The following is a 21,347-nucleotide window of genomic DNA, read 5'->3' on the forward strand; positions in this document are numbered from 1 at the left end:
ACCATCAATTCAATCGTACCATGCCCTAGGTGCCTATTTCAGCCCATACGAGTCTTTCTTTAATCCACATACATGATATTTCTTCTCATGTGTCTCAAAAACTTCTGGTTGTTTGATGTATAATTCCTCTTCTATTACCCCGTTCAAGAATGTCGTCTCGACATCCATCTTATGGATCTCCCGCCCCATCTGCGCTACAAGAGATATCACGGTCCTAATAGAAGTATACCTAGCTATTGGGGCGAAGGTTTGTTCGTAGTCTATCCCTTACTTCTGAGCATACCCCTTTGCCATGAACCTGGCTTTGTATTTCTCCACATTGCCATCTGCAGCATATTTGACCTTGTAGATCCATCTCGAACCTACCACTAATATGTCTTGAGGCCTAAGTACCACTTCCCAGACATCATTGACCATTATGGAGTTGTATTCTTCCACCATAGCATCTACCCATACTTGATGCTGAACAGCCTCTTAAAAACTTGAATGTTCCCCAACCTGAGCTACTAAGGCCTGGTATTTGTCTGGCTATCTTCGCTCCCTTTTATTATTCCTGGGTGGACCAATGAAGTCTTCTGCATCCCGTAGAATCTGTCGGAGTTCCTAGCTCGTTCTTCCACTGGTAGTAGGTACATCTATCAACTCCTCTTCTTCCTAAGATTCCTCTTGTTCTAAAGTCTTGTCTTCAGGAGGATTTCTGGTACCAATTTCCGCTGATTGAAGTGGTCTGACCAATGGCTCGTCTTTCGACTGCTCCTCGAAAGGCATTTCTCGGGATTTTCTGAAAGCTCTATCCTCCATGAACTTTACATCCCGCTGAACTACTACCTTCCTACTCCCTGGAAGATAGACTCTGTATGCCTTAGCATTCTCGCTATATCCCACAAGATATCCTTTCTCAACAGTTTGATTTAATTTCTTTCTCTTCTCTTCGAGTATACGACAATATGCTAAACTCCCAAATATCCTGAAATGACTAACTTCAGGTGTCTTCCCAGTGAAGACCTTCTCCAGAGTGATTTTTCCCAATGCCCTGTGAGGAGTCCTATTTTGGACATAAATTGTCATACTACATGCTTCTGCCCACAGGAATTTAGGCATATCCTGATTATACAACATTGCCCTAGTTGCTTCCACAATAGTCCTGTTTTTTCTTTCTACTACTCCATTCTGTTCCGGACTGTAGGGAGATGTCCACTTTCTTTTGATGCCTTCCTTAGCACAAAAATCGGTGAAGTCCTTGTCAACATATTCTCCACCATTATCTGAGCGCAACACTTTTATCTTCTTTCCTCTCAGATTCCCCACTAGAGCCTTGAATTCTTTGAATTGGCTGAAAACCTCATTCTTGGTTTTCAGAAAGTAGATCCAAGTCTTCCTGGAATGGTCATCTATGAAAGTGACTAAGTACTCGGCACCACTAAGAGCTTTTGTGGACATCGGTCCGTAGATGTCTGAGTGTATCAATCCTAGCACACTCTTCGCCCTATTGTTACTTCTAGAAAACACAGCTTTGGCATACTTGCCCAAAGCGCGCCCTCTGCATACATCATCCCATTTAGTACTTAGTTTTGGAACTCTTGATACTGTTTTCCTGAGAGTTCTCAAAGCCCCATGGTGCAAGTGTTCCATCCTCTTGTGCCATAGCTCTTTCAAGTCTTTGTCTCCATTACTACCTATCAGTACCATTAGTGATTCTAGCTGTAACCTGTATGACCTGTTACTTCTGATTCTAATTTGAGCCTTCTTTTTCCAACTTGGGTGTTTGAAATACACTTTCTCCTTAATGAAGAAAACTTCATGGTCATAGCCCTTGTTTCGAAGTTGAGATACGAAAAGTAAGTTCATCCCCAATCTTGGCACATGCAGCACCTTGGTTGCCCGAAGTCGCTCTCCTGCTTCGGTTTGAAAAACTATGGTACCTTTTCCTACTGGAGTACACTTCACCTTATTCCCCATGGTGATCTGAAAATTCATTCTTTCTTCCTGATAATCTGAAAAACATTCTCGGATTCTTGTCATATGCCAGGAAGCTCCACTGTCTATGTACCAAACCTCCGAGGAGGCAGAGCTTGCAAGGCAAGCGGCTTCTTCTTCCAATTTGGAAGCTAGCATTGAATATTTGTCCCTTGTGCATCCTTCTAAAAATCTGCGTGTGTCCCTTTGAGTTGATGCCTCTGCATCATGCTCTTGACCCATAATCGGTTTTCCTTTTCTATTGACGGATCTCTACCCTGATACCATGTGACAATTTCTAAACTAAAATTCTATCACTGCAGCAATTTATTTATTTCACCTACTTATTATTCTAATAAGTTCTTTACGAAATTCCTTCAGCAAATAGTAAAATAAATTCTACTGCAGTTATCACACAATTACCAAGAGAAACATATATGCACAAGAATCAATCACATCGACATAATTATTTTTGTACAATTATCCCTGGAAAAACCCAATGCAGGAAAGCCGGTGTAGCAAATGAGGGCTTTATTAATCTTCAACAGCAATTGCTTTTACAAGGAATGATTTTTACAGAGAACTAAAAGAAAACACCTGAGACTTTCCCTCTAAAACTATCTGACACTTTGGAGACCTTGCTCCCACTTCTGCATCACCCCTACGTCACTCTGATTGACCCAGCGTGGCTTTGCGTCCCTCTTCGTAGGCCCTGCGTCTCTTCTCTGGACTGTGTCTCTCCTTCTGCGCTGTCTTCCACTGCCCCTGCGTCACTTCCTCCTTGATCTCTGCTTGCTGCTGAAGCCCTCCTCTTCCTCCACTCTGCAACTCCCTCTGAAATCAATCTCCTCTTACTTTGAGAATCAAATTTCCTTGAGATACTGAATATCTGCCGGTGTGTCTCCAAATGACCCTCAAGTCTTTTCTTATACTTTTCCTGTTGATGAATCAACTACCGAGATTAAGTCCCTAATCAACCGCTAAGATTAAAACCGACTTTATGCTCGCCTCTTAGAAGCTTCTCATCCTTATCTTTATTTTTTTTCTAAGTAAAAGGATACTATTGAAAATAAGAAAAATAATAATACATCGAGGCTCCGACCTCTGCAGTGCGTAACAGCGTTATGTCATCATTGTTAATAAAAGAAACTCGACTGCCCTTCGAGGGGAAACCAGTCCGAGTGAGATTACAACAAAAAACCCACACAGGGGTCCTAGTTCAAAATCAATTAAAACATACCAAAAGGTTTGAAAAAATAGGAGTAAAAACCTCAAACAGCAAGCTTGTAAAACCTCCGTTGATCTGCAAGGTGACACCTGGCGACTAGACATATGGGTTGGGCGCTCTGACCATGCAAGGGACCCCCTCAATGTCGTATGGGTTGGGCTCTTCCACAATGCGACACGCGTACTCATCCTCTGCTGACGTGCCACGCGAGATGCCACTTGTTGTTTGAATGCCTGCTAAGATACCTTCTGCTGCATGCATGCCTGATGTGTCGTCCGAGGTGCCACCTGCAGCCTTCGTGCCATCCATTCTGCCCTCAACTACATGCTCGCTTCCAGCTAGCTCCTTGCCATGCAGAATTTCAATTTTCCCTGCCTTCAACTGCTTTCCTGGTTCACTGTCATCCCTGTTCCTCTTAGCTTCCTTCTGCTTTGCGTCGCTATTCCTTTTCCCTGGTCTACAGTCATGGGTCTAAGCATCTTGCTCAGCCTACGAACTAGTATCCTCACTGAAGGTTATGTTAACCGTGGCTAAGATTTCTAGCCGAATCAGCGAACTCTGGAAGCAAAATTGGGTGGTATGGTGAGGGGTGAGAGGGGGTGATGGAATTCTCTATTTGGGTAGCTGCATTTGCGCTTTGGATGCCATGGGCCTATGACTGCCCTCTACCACTGCGCGTATCAGGGTATCTTCCGGAGAAGGGACCACGAGAATGAGTGATGGATGGGGAGGAGAATGGAGCAGCAGAATCAGGGTTGTGCGTTGTGGAGGGGGCGTATGCTTCCACCTCAACTACTTCCGCGTCTGCAACGCATGCGATGTCGAGTGCGTGCCATGACCGTGATAATTTCAAGATTTGTAGGTGGCGAGGCGGAGGTTTCTCGGGGATTGAATTGGTTATGCCAAGGAAGAACAAAGGAATTCTGAGCGTGATTTAGCACACAGTGTGTCGTTTGGGAGAAATGGAAGCCATTTCCCAAGTCGACACAGCTGAGTATCCAACACCTCCTACCAGTGATGGTGCGTGAGCTTGGCTCCGCTACGTGAGGGGGACAAGAATAGTTTAGCAAGGGAGGGATGAATGAAATGTGGCTTGCTTCCGCCATTGCCTTATGCTTGCTACGTATTTCTCGACTGAAGCACCAAAGTAAATGTGCCTGCAGGTCGACTGGAATTTGCCATAAATTGGCGTGGGGAGTGACGCAGGTGGCCATGTGTCCCAGCCGCCCGCCGCCCGCCGTCCTGCCGTCTATTCTTCATTAATGGCCTCATTATCACCCGCATCTGGGTCTCATCCTTATCTTTATTAATACCCATTAATATTTTTATTTTCCTAAATTTAGACTTAAGATCCCATTAAAAATATTAATTATTTTAATAACTCTTCATCCAGATGGAATTTCTCCAAATTTCAAGGCTAGAGCACATCTGATGCTACCACAAATCAACAGTGCCTTGATTTCAAATTGACATAATAATATCAAATTATGATAAAGCTATGATTCTACCTTTTTCTAGGGAATAGTAAACTTATGCAAAACATAGCAGTTTTAAAGTACTTGGAAGAATTACCAGTGTAAAAGGAAATATGAATCTTCAAAACGACCCGGTTAATGGCCATTGGTAATGAGGTTAAACTCAAATATCATTATCGTCTGCTTAGAAATATTGCTTTAGCCATGAAATACAGTGTCTAATGGTTTTTCTTTATGCAATGCTAACGTGAAACCTTCTAGACAGAGTTAGATATATATATCTAAATAATTCTAATGTTTATTTTGGCAGGAAATTGGTACCTTCTTCATGGACATCGTTAATTCATCACATGCTTATGCAACTGGAGGAACGTCTGTCAGTGAATTCTGGTAAGAATCATGAATATTAGTTGACCATTCTGACTCCTGAGACCTTATGCAAATATGGCTTAACTCCTTGTTTGAATGTTCTTCCTTATGACTCTGGAGGCCCCTCATATTATTCTACCTTTGGTTTGTGTGGAGAATTCTGCATACTGGTGCCTCCCACATCACAAAGAATCAATAAACAATGATTAAATAAATTGACTTCATGTTTAGATGGTATTAGTAAAGTGGGCAAGCTTGACTGTTAAACTTGGATACAATACATTTATAAAATTGTATTTCCTGGTAGTATCTACTTTTCTTGTTTGTTGGTGCTCATTAGACATATTTTGGTGTTTTTGGAGGTCTGACCCAAAGCGGCTCGCTACCACACTTGGCCGAGAGAATGAAGAGTCTTGTACTACTTATAACATGCTAAAGGTATGTACACAATATGCTCTTTTTCAGTGAGTTTAAATCCACCCATAGATTGAGCTCATGTAGATACTATAATTCTTCCTTGTTTATAACCGACATATGTTGAAGTACAAGAAAAATTGTTAGCTTAATCGCCTTTTTAAATGTGGACAAATTATTTAGTAGCCCTTATCTTGGACTAGAAACAATGTAGCTGGCATCAATAATTTGAGAGTTATAGACTGACTATTGCACAAAATATTCATCCAAGTATGGCTATAAAAAATTGCTCAATGGACAAATATGCAAAGCAACAGACTATGAAACCTCAAACGCATCATTAAGTTGCAAAATTTCACACAACCATAGTCTGTGGAATCCTTTGCAGAAGTGAAAAAGGGTCACTATCCCAAGTACAATGATAGGTTATGCAATTCTTAATGCAACACTAGGATGCAGATATTATACCAACAGCTCAATGTTGTGGAATATGAACTTTGCAAAGGTACCATTTGGGAAAAATAAGATCCACAATGCAACATTACAATTTGCAAGACATGGAAGATTTACTCTACATCATTGCTCAGGAAAAGAACCAGCTATACAACATTGTGGTGAAGTAATTAAAACTTATTGATAATAGACAAGCTATATTGTGTTTCCACCGTGTTTCCATTTCGAAACTCTGAAACTTGACTGAAATGTGTTTCAGTTCATATGAAACACATTTCACACGTCAGAAATGTGTTTCATACAAACTGAAATGTGTTTCAACATATGTACAATGCATTTCCAAATGAAATTTGTCTGATTTATCCTTGATTTAATTGTTGGGACCCACATTTTCGGTTTTTTTTCCTAATCAGAGGTTAATTATGAATTAATGAGACTTCTAGAAACCTCTAAGACCGAAATTTTTTCTTTAAAAAGGGTTTCACTCTCAATTTGCACCAAAATGTTATTAGTTAATGGTATTGTTAAATTCTTGAAGTAAAAGTTATTTTACTTAAATTTTTAACATTACTTTTAATTGTTTCGTGATGCTTTTGAGTGTTTCCAACCTCATGAGTCTTTATATGGAGAAAGTAGAATTTCATATCCTACTCAAATTTCACCAGGCTTAACAGATTTCAGAATTTTATGATTATTTTGATTAGATTCTATCAAGTATGAAGGTATGGTATTGGTAGTTAATCAAGAGCATGAAGGTATAGTATTGGTACCTTCATGTTAGTAATATTGCTCGTTGGACTCCTCAATTAAGGCCTTAGCAAAAATGTACCCTTCACACAAACTAAAATCATTGATCTGGCATGTCTTTTCATAGCATATTTTAAACCTTGGATTAGTTAGTTTCATCAAAATTGGGTGGTGCTGACTGATGTCCCTAGAGGATTAAGGTAGAGGCAAAAGGTGATACTAATGATGAGGATCCCAATATAAGTGATAGTGAAACATAACTTGTCATTTAAATGTTCTTGCTCATTTATTCATAACGATTTATTTCCAAGTTTCAATATAATGTGCCATATATATATATATATATATATCCCCGTTTCTAAATTTTTGGGGGCTCACGTTTCTAGTGTGTTTTCGTTTCAGAAATGTGTACTCATTTCCCGGTATCATGCAACTTAGTAGACAAAACATCAAAGAATACAAGCATACATGTTTATTTCAATCCATTATTATAAAGTTCATTCAAACTCTTATTGTAACTATGTAACTGCCATGGTACTAGAACTGCTATATGATCTACATGTATATAAATTAAATCAAGGCCTCAACACCATTGTATGGAATATTGAGCATGATATGGATATGATGTTGAGATGGAAAAGCTCAAGGCTCAAACATAACTCAATCCTCATTAGGAAGTTGGAACCCATCACGCAACTTGAGCTGAAACACTCATAATTCCAAGTTGTCTCGTTATCTTGATTGTCTGATTTCATTGCTAGGTTTGCATAACCACTAACATCTTTATCCACATGAACAGAACAACGCAATTCTTCCCCTAACTGGATTCCTGTTAGAATGCTTGGTAGTCCCCCAAACTTGATCCACAGTCTTCATCAGTTTTGTATCAAATCTAGGTTTAAGACCACTTGGAAATTGACTGATTCCAAGAGTATTGAGATGCTAGTGAAAAGTTTGAAGAAGCCACCAAATCAAAGGATTGAAAATCCCGCAAAAAATGATACAATGGTATATGAGTTTCATTATGCAAAAGAGTAGCCATTTCCCTCTATGAAACTATCCCACTTACATGTGAGTATGGTAGAAGTCCAAGATATTATGAATAGAAAAAATGAATATGGACCCAATTGATATTTCTTACCCACATAACTCGTAGTCAAAGGAAATAACAATGGTCAATTGGACACTACTTCAAAGGCATACAAATGTAGCATTTGCGTAGTAGTTGGTGGGCAGTGATGTCATCAGTGTTTTACGACTCCGACTCGGACTCCGACTCGGCCGAGGATCGACTCCAACTCCGACTCCGACTCGGTAATGACTCGGCCTAGTCGATTTCAATGACTCGGTCGTTGTAAAAAATACATTAAATATTTATTTTTTTTATAAAAAAACATAATTTTAAATATTTTAAACATAATTTTAAAGATTTTCATTCATGTTTCCAAAGTCCAAACACACAGCATTATAATATAGATGGAAGACAACATATGATCAAAGTAGGCTCATGAACCAATCCATTATATCAAAATGGTACCCAATGGCAATACATAGTCAACTGTCATACATGATCAAAGACTCAAAACAAAATACAAATAACCAAGGAGGCTAGAAATGGCCTCTACAACAAAAGTAAACTGTGATGGTGACCAGACTCCAATACTAGTACTACTGCAGCACTGCTAGCAGCTACACTACTACTGGCTAGTAGCTACTGCCACAGGAGCCAAGATCATCTCGACCAATCTCTGGAGTCTGGATCATCATCATCAGAACAGTGAAAAAAATATACAGTAGCTCTAGGTGTCAAGGTAAGGGTTTCAATTTGTATTCCTTTGTGTGTTCCAAATTTCCAATGGAATTTGTTTGGGTAATTCTTTGAGTATAATTTCAGAACTTTATTGTATTTTTGATCCGTTGGTGTTGTTTTACCTTCAGTCTAGGGTTATTTTAAATTTTTATCCTTAAGATCTGTTCTCTTCCTTTTTCCCTTGTGATTCGGTTGGGATTCCTTTTCAATTGCACACCCAGAATTTTATTACAGACCTGCTCCAAAGAACTCGACATCCACTAACAATGAACTACAGGACTTATGCTTGACTGTGGATAATCATTTGCACTGAAGAGTCAAGACTCAAGTAAAGTGTTTAGGGCTCGGACATGTGTAGTAGGGCTTGAGGAAAAGTTATATTAACTGCAGATTTTAGGCCTTATAACCAGCAGCATAGTACTGTTTAGGTCCTTTTTGCATTAATTTGTTTTGTAACTTTGAGTCTCTTAGGTATTCTGTTGAGTGCAAGAGTAGGCCCTCATCCAGGGCATCGTTTGACATTTCAATTGTAATTTGGACGATACCTTATATATAGAGTCTAGACTGATATATAGAATCTAGATATCAGATTTACTAGCTGTAATAAGATCTGTACATTAAACAGATATGAAGAACCTGGGCTTATTTCAAAGGGATTGACCACTGGTATCTTCAACAATGATAGTGATATCAGCCCTTTCACTCTTCAGCTCAGAAAATCAGTGCATAACCATGTCACTCCAACAATGGACACGATCTGAAATAATTGTGGAATGAGGAAACACATACAGCAAAACTCAGCTCCCTTCACACTTGAATAGTCAACAGTGATAATAGATATATGGCAGATTTCGATTCCATATTAAAACATATGTGACTTAAACTGCATTAAACAGTTTGGAATCCTTAAACTCCATTAAACATTTGAAAAATACCAAAAAAATGAATTCTTTTATGTCTTTTATGCCTGCCCAACCGGTTTTCATTGACTCGGCCTGGTCAATACAGACTCGGCCTGGTTGACCGAGTCAACTATGACTCGGCCTGGTCATTGGATGACTAGGCCGAGTCATAGTTGACTCGGTCAACCGAGTCGGTTTGCTGGCCTGGTCGCAAATTTTTTTAATGGCTCGGTTTGATCCGGCCGTTTCCGAGTTGACTCGGCCTGGTTGTAAAACACTGGATGTCATACATCAACAACGTAGAGAGAGATGTTACAGAACAGGGTGATGCTTCGGTAGGTTGCATTGCTAGAGCACATTCCTCACTCTAGGGAGTGTTGGTATCTAGTAGCATCAGATGTGCTCTAAGTCTCAAATTTTGTAGGGAGGCTTAGACACATGTATTCCACAATACCCAGAAATCGTTTTGGGAAATTCCACCCAGAGACAGTTTTATTAAAATAATTAATTATTTTTAATGAGTGCCTACGTCTAAACTTAGGAAATTAAAATAATTAAAGGGTATTAATATAATTGTGAGTGAAAATTCTAGAAGAAGACAAGGATCAAGTCAATATGATCCGAGCCATTGATCAAAATCTAATCTGGGCCAATGAATACTCAACTGGAGGATTATAAGGACTTTGATGGTCCTTTGGAAAACACACCAGGCAGATACTTAGTTACCCGAGTAAAATCAATTTCCTCACTGGTCGAAGTTTGGCAAGAGGAAATCGATTCAGAGGGAGAGTTGCAGGTGAGGAGGAGAGAGGGTATCAACAACAATCGAGAGGCAGGAGCAGAAGAAGCAGAGCAGAGAAGAGACAGTGCAGAAGTTGTGATGCAAAGGGACAACACAGAAGTTGAGATGTTGCGACTACGCAGTCCCTATGCAGAAGTTGATGCAATGAGTGACAGAGGGGGCAGCAGGTGCTCTTCTAGATCAGAATCTCGCCAAGGAGTGTGAGAAAGTTGGCTGTAAAATTCTCAAAGAGATATCTTTTCTATTTTGCTAGTTGCATCTTGTACATGAGGTTTTTGCTGAAGATTAATAAAGAAACCCTCATCTGCTGCACCAGTTTTCCCACACTGGGTTTTCCTGGGGACAATTGTCCAAAAATAATTTTCAATGTGATTATCTTTGTGCTAGTATCTTTCTTTGCATTTACTTTCCGCGGTATTTTAATTGTGAAGGCTAGAGTAGAATTTATTTTGAAATTTGTCGTAGAAACACTCTGAATAAGTTATTTCTGATTTAATGAGTAGAAGAAATAATATTAGTCACTGCAGTTGGATTTCTATTTTGAAATTTTCACACAATACATCTCCACCGATGAGGAGGTTGCTAACATATTGACAAAATCTCTTCCTAATAAGAAGCTTGTGTATTTGAGAGACAAGCTTGGTTTGGTTGATGTATCCTCCCTGGTTGAGAGAGAGAGATAAGCACATCATTCTTGTCTTCACTTGGGAAGACAAAATGGAGGATTGGGTAAGCATCTGGCATTTGATATTCTTTGAGGATGAGGTAGGGCATCGAAGATAAGATTAGTCATGGAGTGATATTCTTTGAGGACTAACTATCCAAGATAAGAATAGTCCAAGGAAGGTCATACTCTATGAACACCTGGGTAGGGTATGTACCTTGAGAGACAATGATGATGGTGTCTGTAAATCAATGGACTCGCCAACATTATGCTCTGATCTTATGGAGAGAAAGAGTTGTTAGTCAAGGCCTTGCTATATGACAATGCTAGTTGATATGATGCTAAATAGATGGGTTACCAATCTGACTCTTCTTATGAGATCTCTTTAGATTGAGAGTGTCCATGTAGCTAGGTTCGATCTTCATAAATATGAAATGTACTTTTGACTCTTGTATATTGTAAAATGAAAGAAAATTATTATTATTATTTTTTGAAGCATGAGTTTCATGTTCAAGGTCTTTTATTTTATAGTCAATCACGCATTGAGTACTTCTAAGGTTTGTCCTTGTTAGTTTTTGTAGCATTAGATGTGTTTAGCCACGAAATTTGGTGGAGAGGCTAGAATACATGAAATCTCCAAAACCTAGAAATTGTTTTTGGAAATTTCGCTTAGAAGTGTCTCAATTAGATTGTTAACCAATTTTTAAATACTTTCTAAGTCTAAACTTAGAGAATATGGTTAATTAATTAATATTAATTGAGATAAGGCGATAATAGTCTAGAAACCCACATGGATCGATCCAGAGATGATTCTAGCCATCAATTATGTTTTAATCTTGGTCGTTGGTGCTCCAACAATGGATTATAAGAGGGGATCGATGTGGTGATAGAGAATGCACCAGAGTCACTTGGAGAATTCGATTTTCCAGAGTAGCAGCAGGCAGTTGCCAAAGAGTTCGAGCTTCAGTGAGCCAACAGAGATAGTGAGGGGCAGGGACAGTGATCTAAAGGAAGTTTTCCAGATCTAGAGAGGCAACAACAAGCGACAGAAGTGATCCACACAGAGGTAGCGCATAGGACTGCGCAGTTGCCTAAGAGGAGCAGTTCGATTTAACTGAGGAGGGGGTCGATTATGTTTCCAGAGGCCGAAAAAGTCTTCCAAAGGGCCAGAGAGTCACTTCCAGTAAGCAAAGACAAGCTAGATGACTTTTTCAAAGGAAAAATTGAGCCACACGTGTGAGAGACAGCGCAGAGGCAGCACAAAAGGGCTCACACTGGCATTTGGATGACAAGTTTTCTGTAGAAGCCAATGCCAGGATTGCTTGTGGGGTAAGAGAATTTTTCTCTCTAATTATTTTTGTCAGATACTTGTTGATTGGATTGTCAGTTTGGCATCCATAGATTGTACTCAAATTTTCACTTCTGCATAATAATAAAAACCTTCGCTGTTGCATCGGTTTTCCCAAGCTGGGTTTTTCGAGGGACATTTGTCAAAAAATAACGGTCATTTTTATGTGTGTGTTCTAGTATATTCTAAGTTTCCAGTGCTATTATTTCCAAAATATTTTATTTGTAAAGGTTGCAATGTGATTTATTTGATATTTGTCGTAGCAAATAAATTGTTAAAATAATTAAAATTAGAAAAATAAATTCCAATTGCAATAGGATTCCAATTGTGGAATTTTCACATGGTATCAGAGTGATCAACCATGAAGCTCAGAAGCGAAGGAAAGAATTTTGTTGCTCAAAGGGAACAACAAGCCGGAATTTGTAGAGGCAGCGCAGTGCTCAAACAGGCAGGCTGAATTGTTGGAGAAAGAATTCGATTTTCAATTGCAGGGTTGTAGAAAAGTCGAGTTGCCCAGGTCAGTGATTCCAATAGTCAGAGGGAGTAGCAACACCTTAAATTTTTGCTGAGCAGATTTCTTGGTTAGACACAGAGGGTTTTGCAGTAGCAGAACTAACGTCAGGTGGAAGAGAAAAGCACACAAACCAGAGGGAAAATTTCTCTTAGGGGACCTTGAGTTTCCGAGGTCCGATTTTCCAGTTGCAGATTGGCAATAGCAATGAGTAGATTTTCTCATGCCAGCAGGGGGTGCGAATAACAGTTCTAGCAGCCGAGTGGAGGGAAAGAGAGATTTTCGAAATTTATTTCTCTAGTTTTGATTTCCATATTTTGCAGCTCTGTAGGGATGGTCATACGAGATTGGCATAGGAGGCCGTGCAAGTTAGCTAGAATGCAGATATGGGAAACAAATTAACTTCCAATTACCAGAGACAGGTGCCAAAGGAAGTACGAGTTATCTAGTGAAAGTTGCAAAATGAAGAAGGGTCCCAACCAAGGACTAGGCTCAAAAGGAGATAGTGGGGCACCAGATTCAAGAGGAGGAGTATGAAACTCTAGCGTGCCGAATGGGCAGGGTCCAGCACAGTTGCAACAAGGAGATCAGTCAGATCATTTCCGAATTGTTGCAGTGGAACCATCACCTTTGCTACGAGTGGCCCATAGTATCTTAGTTGCAAGTTCAGTTTTAGCAGACACAGCTAGTCACATAAATGATAGTTGCAGATCTAGCTGTAGTCAATACACGTGAGACAGTTGCAGAGCTAGAGGCAAAGACATGGGCAATGGGAATTTCCCAGTTCCAATATGCAGGTGCAGTTCTAGTAAGGGGATTCCTAGTGCAGAACTACGCAGTCCAGTTTCCAGTGTAGGAGGGCAGTGCGATTTGCCAGGAGGGAGCAGAGAGATTTCCCATATGGAGATTGAGACTCAGAGGGAGTCTAGTTTCAGAGGGAGCGGCCCTATGGAAGGTAGTACTTCAAGACCTGGGGAGATCAAACTCATTATTGCGGTAGTTGTTGCAGCAGTGCAGAGATAGCAGCATAGTAGTAGTAGAAACGATATGAGTAGATTAGAGCCCAGAGATTGGGCAAGGTCCTTGAGAAGTCCACCTCATGGATCAATACCTTGCTACAAGGGCCCAAAATATTCAGTAGTAGGATGGATCAATGGTAGTTGATGCAGTCAGAGACCGAGCAACAGCTGCAGAGACTAGTAACCGTCAGATACTAGGGAACACAGTGTAGAGTTGGCAGCAGTGTAGTTGGCACAGTGCAAAGTCAACAATAGCACAGATCCTTAAGTGACGGTGCAAATGCTAGTAGCAGTCAGAGACTCGGGAGACAAATGCATCATACAACACAGTGGATTCCGTATTTTGGATGCTTTTCAGTTGTAGATGTTGCAGTTGCAACAACAATAGATGAGAGGGATTTGCAGTGTTGGTAGCAGTATGGCAGTGTCAACAGCAACACAAATACGGCATATATCAAAGTTGCACAGTGGTTGGTGGGCAGTATGGCTAAAAATCAACAGCGTGACAGGAGATGATGCATGGACAGCGTGTTGTGGTAGGGAGGCCAACACTAGAACACATTCCTTGCTAAGTGGGAGTGTTAGTATTTGTAGCATCGGATGTGTTCAATGTTTTAAAACTCCGACTCCGACACCGACTCGGCCGAGGGTCGACTCCGACTCGGTATCGACTCGGCCAGCGCGATTTCAATGACTCAGTCGTTGTAAAAAATACATTAAATATTTACTTTTTTATTAAAAAACATAATTTTAAAGATTTTCATTCATGTTTCCAAACACACAGCATTAGAATATAGATAGAAGACAACATATGATCAAAGCAGGCTCATGTATATATCCATTATATCAAAATGGCACCGAGTGCACTGTCCAATACATACATGATGATGATATAGAGATCAAAACAAAAACACATAACCAAGGAGGCTAGAAATGGCCTCTACAACAAAAGTAAATTGTAACCAGTACTACTGGCTAATGCCAGAGGAGACGAGATTATGTGGATCAATCTCATCATCAGAGTCAGACGGGGGGCCCCATGGCTCCTCCTCATCATTATCTCCAATCGCAACTGTAGAAATGGTAGCACTAGCAGGCTGTGCAGCAGTTGCAAGTTGAGATAGACAAGATATGCGCTTCTGTCATGGCTCCACAGAAGAAGCGCTTGCAACTAGAGGACTTGGGGCTAGCCCTGAGGCTAGTACAAGTGGATCAGGATCTGCATTCAATTGAACATTATGTTCGAGTGATGCCTCCACCTGTAAATCCAAATCAAGATCCTCATCAGAATCAAACTCTGCTGGATGACTCTCCAATACCCAATCTGATGTTGGATCAATGTCTTCCAACACAATGGGATCAGAATCAGGGCTTTTGTTCAACAATTGGTTGCGTCTGAGCCGGAGGTTGTATTGGACATAGACTAGATCATTTAACCGTTTTTATCCAAACGATTCTCTTCTTTGTGTGAATCCTCTCAAAGACAAACACTCACACCCAGTAGCACTACAAGTTTGACTCAAAATACGAATTGCAAACCTCTGCAATTCAGAACAATGGCTACCAAAAGCCTCCCACCATTGTGCTGCAAAAAACATAGGAGCGTAATGAGTTAGCTCAACAAAATTACAAATTATATCCAACTTTCAAATTATAAATGATTTAACGAAATAAGTATTAAGAATTTCAAAATTGAAATTTTTGTTTACCTGGCTCATTTGCTTCCCTTGCAATCTTTGCTAGGTTCTTCCCAAAGGTACCTAAGGCATTGCTGAAGGTTGTGGCCTGTCAATGTATCTCCAGTTGATCACACTCCAATGGGATCATGTGATCAATGCAGTCAATCAATCCATCTCTAACCTCCCCTTCAAAGCTCCTGTCGCCTTAGCTTTATAATGATACCGTGGGTTCAAAAAATACCCAGCTGCATGTATAGGGCGATGGAGTTGATTGTTCCATCTTTCATCAATGATTGCCCAAATGGGCCCATACTTAGCCACTTTATCCTTGTATGCCCTCTTTATTTGCTCCTTTGCTTGATCCATAGCCTCATAAATGAAGCCCATTGCCAATCTTTCCCCATCCACCAACTGCAACACCTTAACCAATGGTTCAGCAAGCTTCACAATCTATGCTGCCTTTCTCCAAAATATTTCTTCATTAACTTTCATTTTCAATTCTTTGCCTTCCAGTCTGTGAGACCACTGGCTTTGATTCCATTCTTCACTGGAAAAAAATCTTTTGCAAGTTTCTATGTTGTGAAAGCATAGATTGCAATGTGAAAAAATGAGTGGCAAATCTAGTGATGGCAGGCCTAATAATATCCCTGCCCCCTGTGTGTTTCCTCATCAGGCTCAAAATCCATGAATGATTGTAGATAAATTTTGTTATGCTTTTGGCATGATCTATAGTGTTTTGGACCCAATCTAATTTGCCAATATCCTCAAGCATGAGGTCTATGCAATGTGCAGCACATGGGGTCCAAAAGATGGTTCTGTGTTTTTCCTCTAACAATTTACCAGCAAGCACATAGTTAGAGGCATTATCTATGATGACTTGAACATCATTAGCCACCCCCACCTCCTCAACAACCTCATCCAATAGCTGAAACAACAATTGTCCATATTTTACCTTATCAAATGCATCAACTCATTTTAGAAACATGGTTCCCTGTGGGCAGAAGATAAGAAATTTTATGATGGTACGGTTTCTTTGATCAGTCCATCCATCTGACATGATGGTACATCCTATTCTTGCCCACGAGTCCTTGAAATCTTTCAGATACTCATTAATGGAGGCAATTTCTTTCTGCAAACGATACCCCCTTAGCTCATGCATAGTAGGGCCTTTGAAGCCTTTTCCAGCAACATGTATGGCATCAAACATAGGTTCATAATATGGTGAACGGGAAGCATTGAAGGGGATATCAACATCATACCACCATCTAGCTATGTAATCACAAGTAGTCTCCCTAAATTCTTTCTTCCAATGGTCATCTAAAGTGGGCTGCAAATGACTTCTATTAGCTTGAGGACCATGTGCATCTGATGGAGAGGAGGGAGTGAAATAACTTTTGATATCCATATCACCCTTTTTCATTTTACCCTTTCCCTTTTCTTGAATAGACTCAAAAGAGGGAGGAACATATCAGAAGGGGTTGGATGCATCAATACAGGGGATAGAGAAAGAACCCACAAAATCAAAATGGGGGTTGGTAGCCAGCGTTTTTTGTATATTCCTCTTCCTTCCAATTTTAGCCTCTAACTCTTTTTGCCTAGCCTTCTCTTCTTTAAACTTCTCAAAGTTGGGTAACAAATCCTTCCTAATCTCCCCAATTTTTGGTGAGGTACATGGAGTAATTTGGCCTCTAATCCCCGCCAAGTGTTGTTTCAGCCTATTAATGCCCCCAAGACCTTCCTTAATTTTCCTATGGCAAAATTTGCAATGCATTTGACTATCAACCATTTCAACATATGCCCAAGCAACATCTTTCATTCTAGGTGCCATTTTTTGACTTGGAAATGAAAGCAAACAATCTGAAAATGAAAAATAAAAATAAAAGCATTGATTCAATGTTCATTTCTTTCACAAAAAACACTCTTTAGGATTTCCAGATTTGCACATAAAATTTAAAAAACAAAAACATATTTTTACAAGTAAAAAAAAATACCTATAGGCACAAATAGCCTCCTCAAGCTTGCTCCAAGAAACCAACTCCTCAATGGCAAATGCTGCTCCAAATGGCTGCCCAAGAAACTCCTCACTCCAGCTACAATACTTGCCCAAGACTCCTCACTGTTGCTCCAAAAACAAACTCAACAACTCCTCACAAACTCTAACTAAAATTCTCACTCAAATGCATGAGAGTTGTGAAAAAATGAGAGAGGTTGGGTGGATTAAATAAGGTTTAGGAGAGGGGAATGGACCCCAAAGACAACATAGGCAAAATAAGAACCGGTTTGGAGTTCCCTAAAAGAACATTTAAAAAAAAAAATCGTTGTTTGATGGGTTGCTGGGCCGTTTTTTCTAACCCGGTCAGGTTAATGCGGGCTTGGCCGATCCGGTCGGCTTAATACTGAGCAAGACGAGCCGACCGAGTTGTTCGACAACTCAACAGGCTCGGTATTAACCCAGTCGGCCGAACCGAATCCAAGGCCAAGTCAAATTTTTTAGGCCTAGCTCGGACCAACTCGGCCGAGTAGGTTCTAGGCCGGCCAGTTTTGAAAATAGAGGATGTGTTATAGCCACAAAATTTGGTGGGGAGGCTAGAATACATGAGATCTCCAAAACCTAGAAATCATTTCTGGAAATTCCGCCTAGAAATGTCTTAATTAGATTATTAACTTAATTTTAAATATTTTCTAAGTCTAAAGTTAGGGAATATTTTCTAAATCTAAAGTCTAGAAATTCACACAGATTGATCTAGAGATGATTCTAGCCATAGATTATGTTTTAATCTTGGTCGTTGGTGCTCCAATAGTGGATTATAAGAGGGGATTGATGTGGTGATGGAGAATGCACCAGAGTCACTCAGAGAATTTGATTTTCCAGAGTAGCAGTAGTCAGTTTTCAAAGAGTTCGAGCTTCAGTGAGGTAACAGAGATAGTGAGGGGCAGGTACACTGATCCGAAGAAGTTTTCCATATCCAGAGAGGCAACAACAAGTGAAATAAGTGATCCACATAGAGGCAACGCAAAGGATTGTGCAATTGCCTAAGAGGAGCAATTTGATTTAACTGAGGAGGAAGTTGACTCTATTTCTAGAGGTTGGGAAAGTCTTCCAGAGGGTTGGAGAGTCACTTCTAGCAGCAGATATAGGCTAGACGACTTTCTTAGAGCCGGAATCAAGCCACATGTGTGAGAGACAGTGTAGAAGGGCTCACGGTGGGGTTTGGATGGCTATTTTTCTATAGAAGCCAGTGCCAAGATTTCTTGTGGGGTGAGAGATTTTTTCTCTGCAATTATTTCTGTCAGATACTTGCTGATTGGATTGCCAGTTTGGCATCCATAGATTGTACTCAAATTTTCATTGTTGCATAATAATAGAAACCCATTGCTGCACCAGTTTTCCCAAGTTGGGTTTTTCTGGGGACATTTGTTCAAAAATAATGGTGTCATTTTTATGTGTGTGTGCTAATATTTTCTTTGTATCCAACGCTATTATTTTCATTGTATTTTATTTGTGAAGGTTGCAGTGTGATTTATTTGATATTTGCCGTAGCAGATAAATTGTTAAAATAATTAACAATTAGAAAAATAAATTCCAATTGTGGAATTTTCACAGTCCTAGGTCAAGAATTCGAAAGAGTCGTTGTTGTAAGTTGAAGACCCCATCGAGCACATCATAACTTGTAAAGAAAATTATTTTTGTTATTAAAAGTGTCAAAATACCCTTCAAGACCAAGTCGGCCTATTTTGAGGAGCCACATCCACCTTGAGAAGCCTATATAAAGGAGGGAACTCGACCTCCTTGAGATATATTCATAACTCACTCATTCAAGCAAAGGGGAAGAGAAAAAAGGCTAACAAAGAAGGAAGAAGATGAAGAAAGATTGTTTTTGGGCTAATTATCTCTCATACGTGCAAAGAAGAGAAGCTAGGGTTTGTTGCTTCAAGGTCAAAATTTTCTATCTGCTGGAAGAAGGGTCTACTAGGTCACCTACTAGCCTTAGACAAGAAAGCAACACAAGTGAAGCTGTTGGGAGGCCTTGGAAGCCTAATTTCGTTCACACATGTGGATGCAGTAGAAGTTGTAGGGGGCGAAATTTTCAGACCTGTAGTAGAGGCCAAAATTCTGAAGTTGGGGGTCGAAGTTCTGCTGCTGCAAGAGGTTTGACTAGGTTTGACTTGGACAAGGGAAGCGCATCATTCAAAAAGGTTGGACTTGGTCTTAGAGGGTGTTGGTCTTGGTTTGAAGGTCTTGGAATTTGTCAATTGAAGAATGTATATGCTAAAATTGGAAACTAGGGCCAAACTCCATGTGGTTCATCTTATTTATGGTAGCTAATATTTTTATTGGATCCCTCTCATCGAGAGGTGTAGGATTGATTTAAAGATCATCCAATTCCGATAAGTATTTATGAAGTTACGAATTTATAAAACAAATTGTCAAGTCGGCCAACAACTTGTGTAGGCTCAGAAGCCCAATAGTCATGCCTATTCATCATCCACATTTTAGTATAAATAGAAGAGAACTTGAAGTCATTTTGAACACACACTTCATGTGATCTCCTCTCCACTATGACATTGACTTTGGGTCGGTTGAGACTAGTCTGGGATTAATAGTACACACTCTAAGACTGACTTCGGGTCAGTGGAGAATGGTATGAGACATTCTCGATCAATTCTTCTTCTTCATGGTTTAGCAGAGCTGAGCAGAGCAGAGATGCGCTGAGCTGAGCAGAGCAGAGATGAGCTGAGTTGAGCAGAGCAGAGCAGAGTTGAGCAGGGCTGAGCAAAGCAGAGCTGAGCTGAGCAGAGCAGAGCTAAGCAAAGCATAGTTGAGCAGAGCAGAACAGCGCTGAGCTGAGCTGAGCTGAGCAGAGGAGAGGAGAGTTGAGCAGAGCAGCGCAGTGCAGGGCACTGATGGCAAAGATAGTACAGTCAGATATATGGATCAGTGGATGGAGTTCTCCCTAGTTGAGAGGGAGTGTTAAAATTGAAAACTAGGGCCAAACTCCATGTGGGTCATCTTATTTATGGTAGCTGATATTTTTATTGGATCCCTCTCATCGAGAGGTGTAGGATTGATCTAAAGATCATCCAATTCCGATGAGTATTTATGAAGTTATGAATTTATAAAAGCAAATTGTCAAGTCGGCCAGCAACTTGTGTAGGCTCAGAAGCCCAATAGTCATGCCTATTCATCATCCACATTTTAGTATAAATAGAAGAGGACTTGAAGTCATTTTGAACACACACTTCATGTGATCTCCTCTCCACTATGACGTTGACTTTGGGTCGGTTGAGATTGGTCTGGACCAGTGGTACGCACTTTGAGACTGACTTCGGGTTAGTGGAGAATGGTATGAGACATTCTCGATCAATTCTTCTTCTTCATGGTTCAGCAGAGCAGAGCTGCGTTGAGCTGAGCTAAGCAGCGCTGAGCAGAGCTGAGCTGAGCTGAGCTGAGCAGAGCAGAGCTGAGCTGAGTTGAGCAGAGCTGAGCTCAACAGAGCTAAGCTGAGCTGAGCAAAGCTGAGCTGAGCTGAGCTGAGCTGAGCTGAGCTGAGCAAAGCAAAGCAGTGCAGGGCACTGATGGCAAAGATAGTACAGTCACATATATGGATTAGCGGATGGAGTTCTCCCTAGTTGAGAGGGAGTGTTAAAATTGGCAACTAGGGCCAAACTCCATGTGGGTCATCTTATTTATGGCAGCTGATATTTTTATTGGATCCCTCTCATCGAGAGGTGTAGGATTGATCTAAAGATCACCCAATTCTGATAAGTATTTATGATGTTATGAATTTATGAAACAAATTGTCAAGTCGGCTGGCAACTTGTGTAGGCTCAGAAGCCCAATAGTCATGCCTATTCATCATCCATGTTTTAGTATAAATAGAAGAGGACTTGAAGTCATTTTGAACACACACTTCATGTGATCTCCTCTCCACGTCTTTGGGTTTTTGGAGAAGGAGAAACGTTGAGAGT

At 40.3% G+C, this 21,347-nt stretch overlaps 1 protein-coding gene and 1 long non-coding RNA gene across 2 annotated transcripts in view; one reads left to right on the forward strand and one right to left on the reverse strand.

The window, feature by feature from the left end:
- LOC149151192 (uncharacterized) overlaps positions 1 to 21,347 on the forward strand; it is a 95,396-nt gene that overhangs the window by 13,742 nt on the left and 60,307 nt on the right. The window contains exons 7-8 of the mRNA XM_089439965.1: positions 4,970 to 5,049; positions 5,391 to 5,466. Of these exons, the coding sequence (XP_089296091.1) occupies positions 4,970 to 5,049; positions 5,391 to 5,466 (156 nt within the window). The remainder of the gene's footprint in view (positions 1 to 4,969; positions 5,050 to 5,390; positions 5,467 to 21,347) is intronic.
- LOC149151193 (uncharacterized) overlaps positions 1 to 21,347 on the reverse strand; it is a 149,509-nt gene that overhangs the window by 7,498 nt on the left and 120,664 nt on the right. The window lies entirely within an intron of this gene.

Source organism: Pinus tabuliformis, chromosome 9 (assembly GCF_031772625.1).
Source record: "Pinus tabuliformis cultivar Carrire ecotype Pingquan chromosome 9, CPIR1, whole genome shotgun sequence".
In the NCBI taxonomy this organism is placed as follows: Eukaryota; Viridiplantae; Streptophyta; class Pinopsida; order Pinales; family Pinaceae; genus Pinus; species Pinus tabuliformis.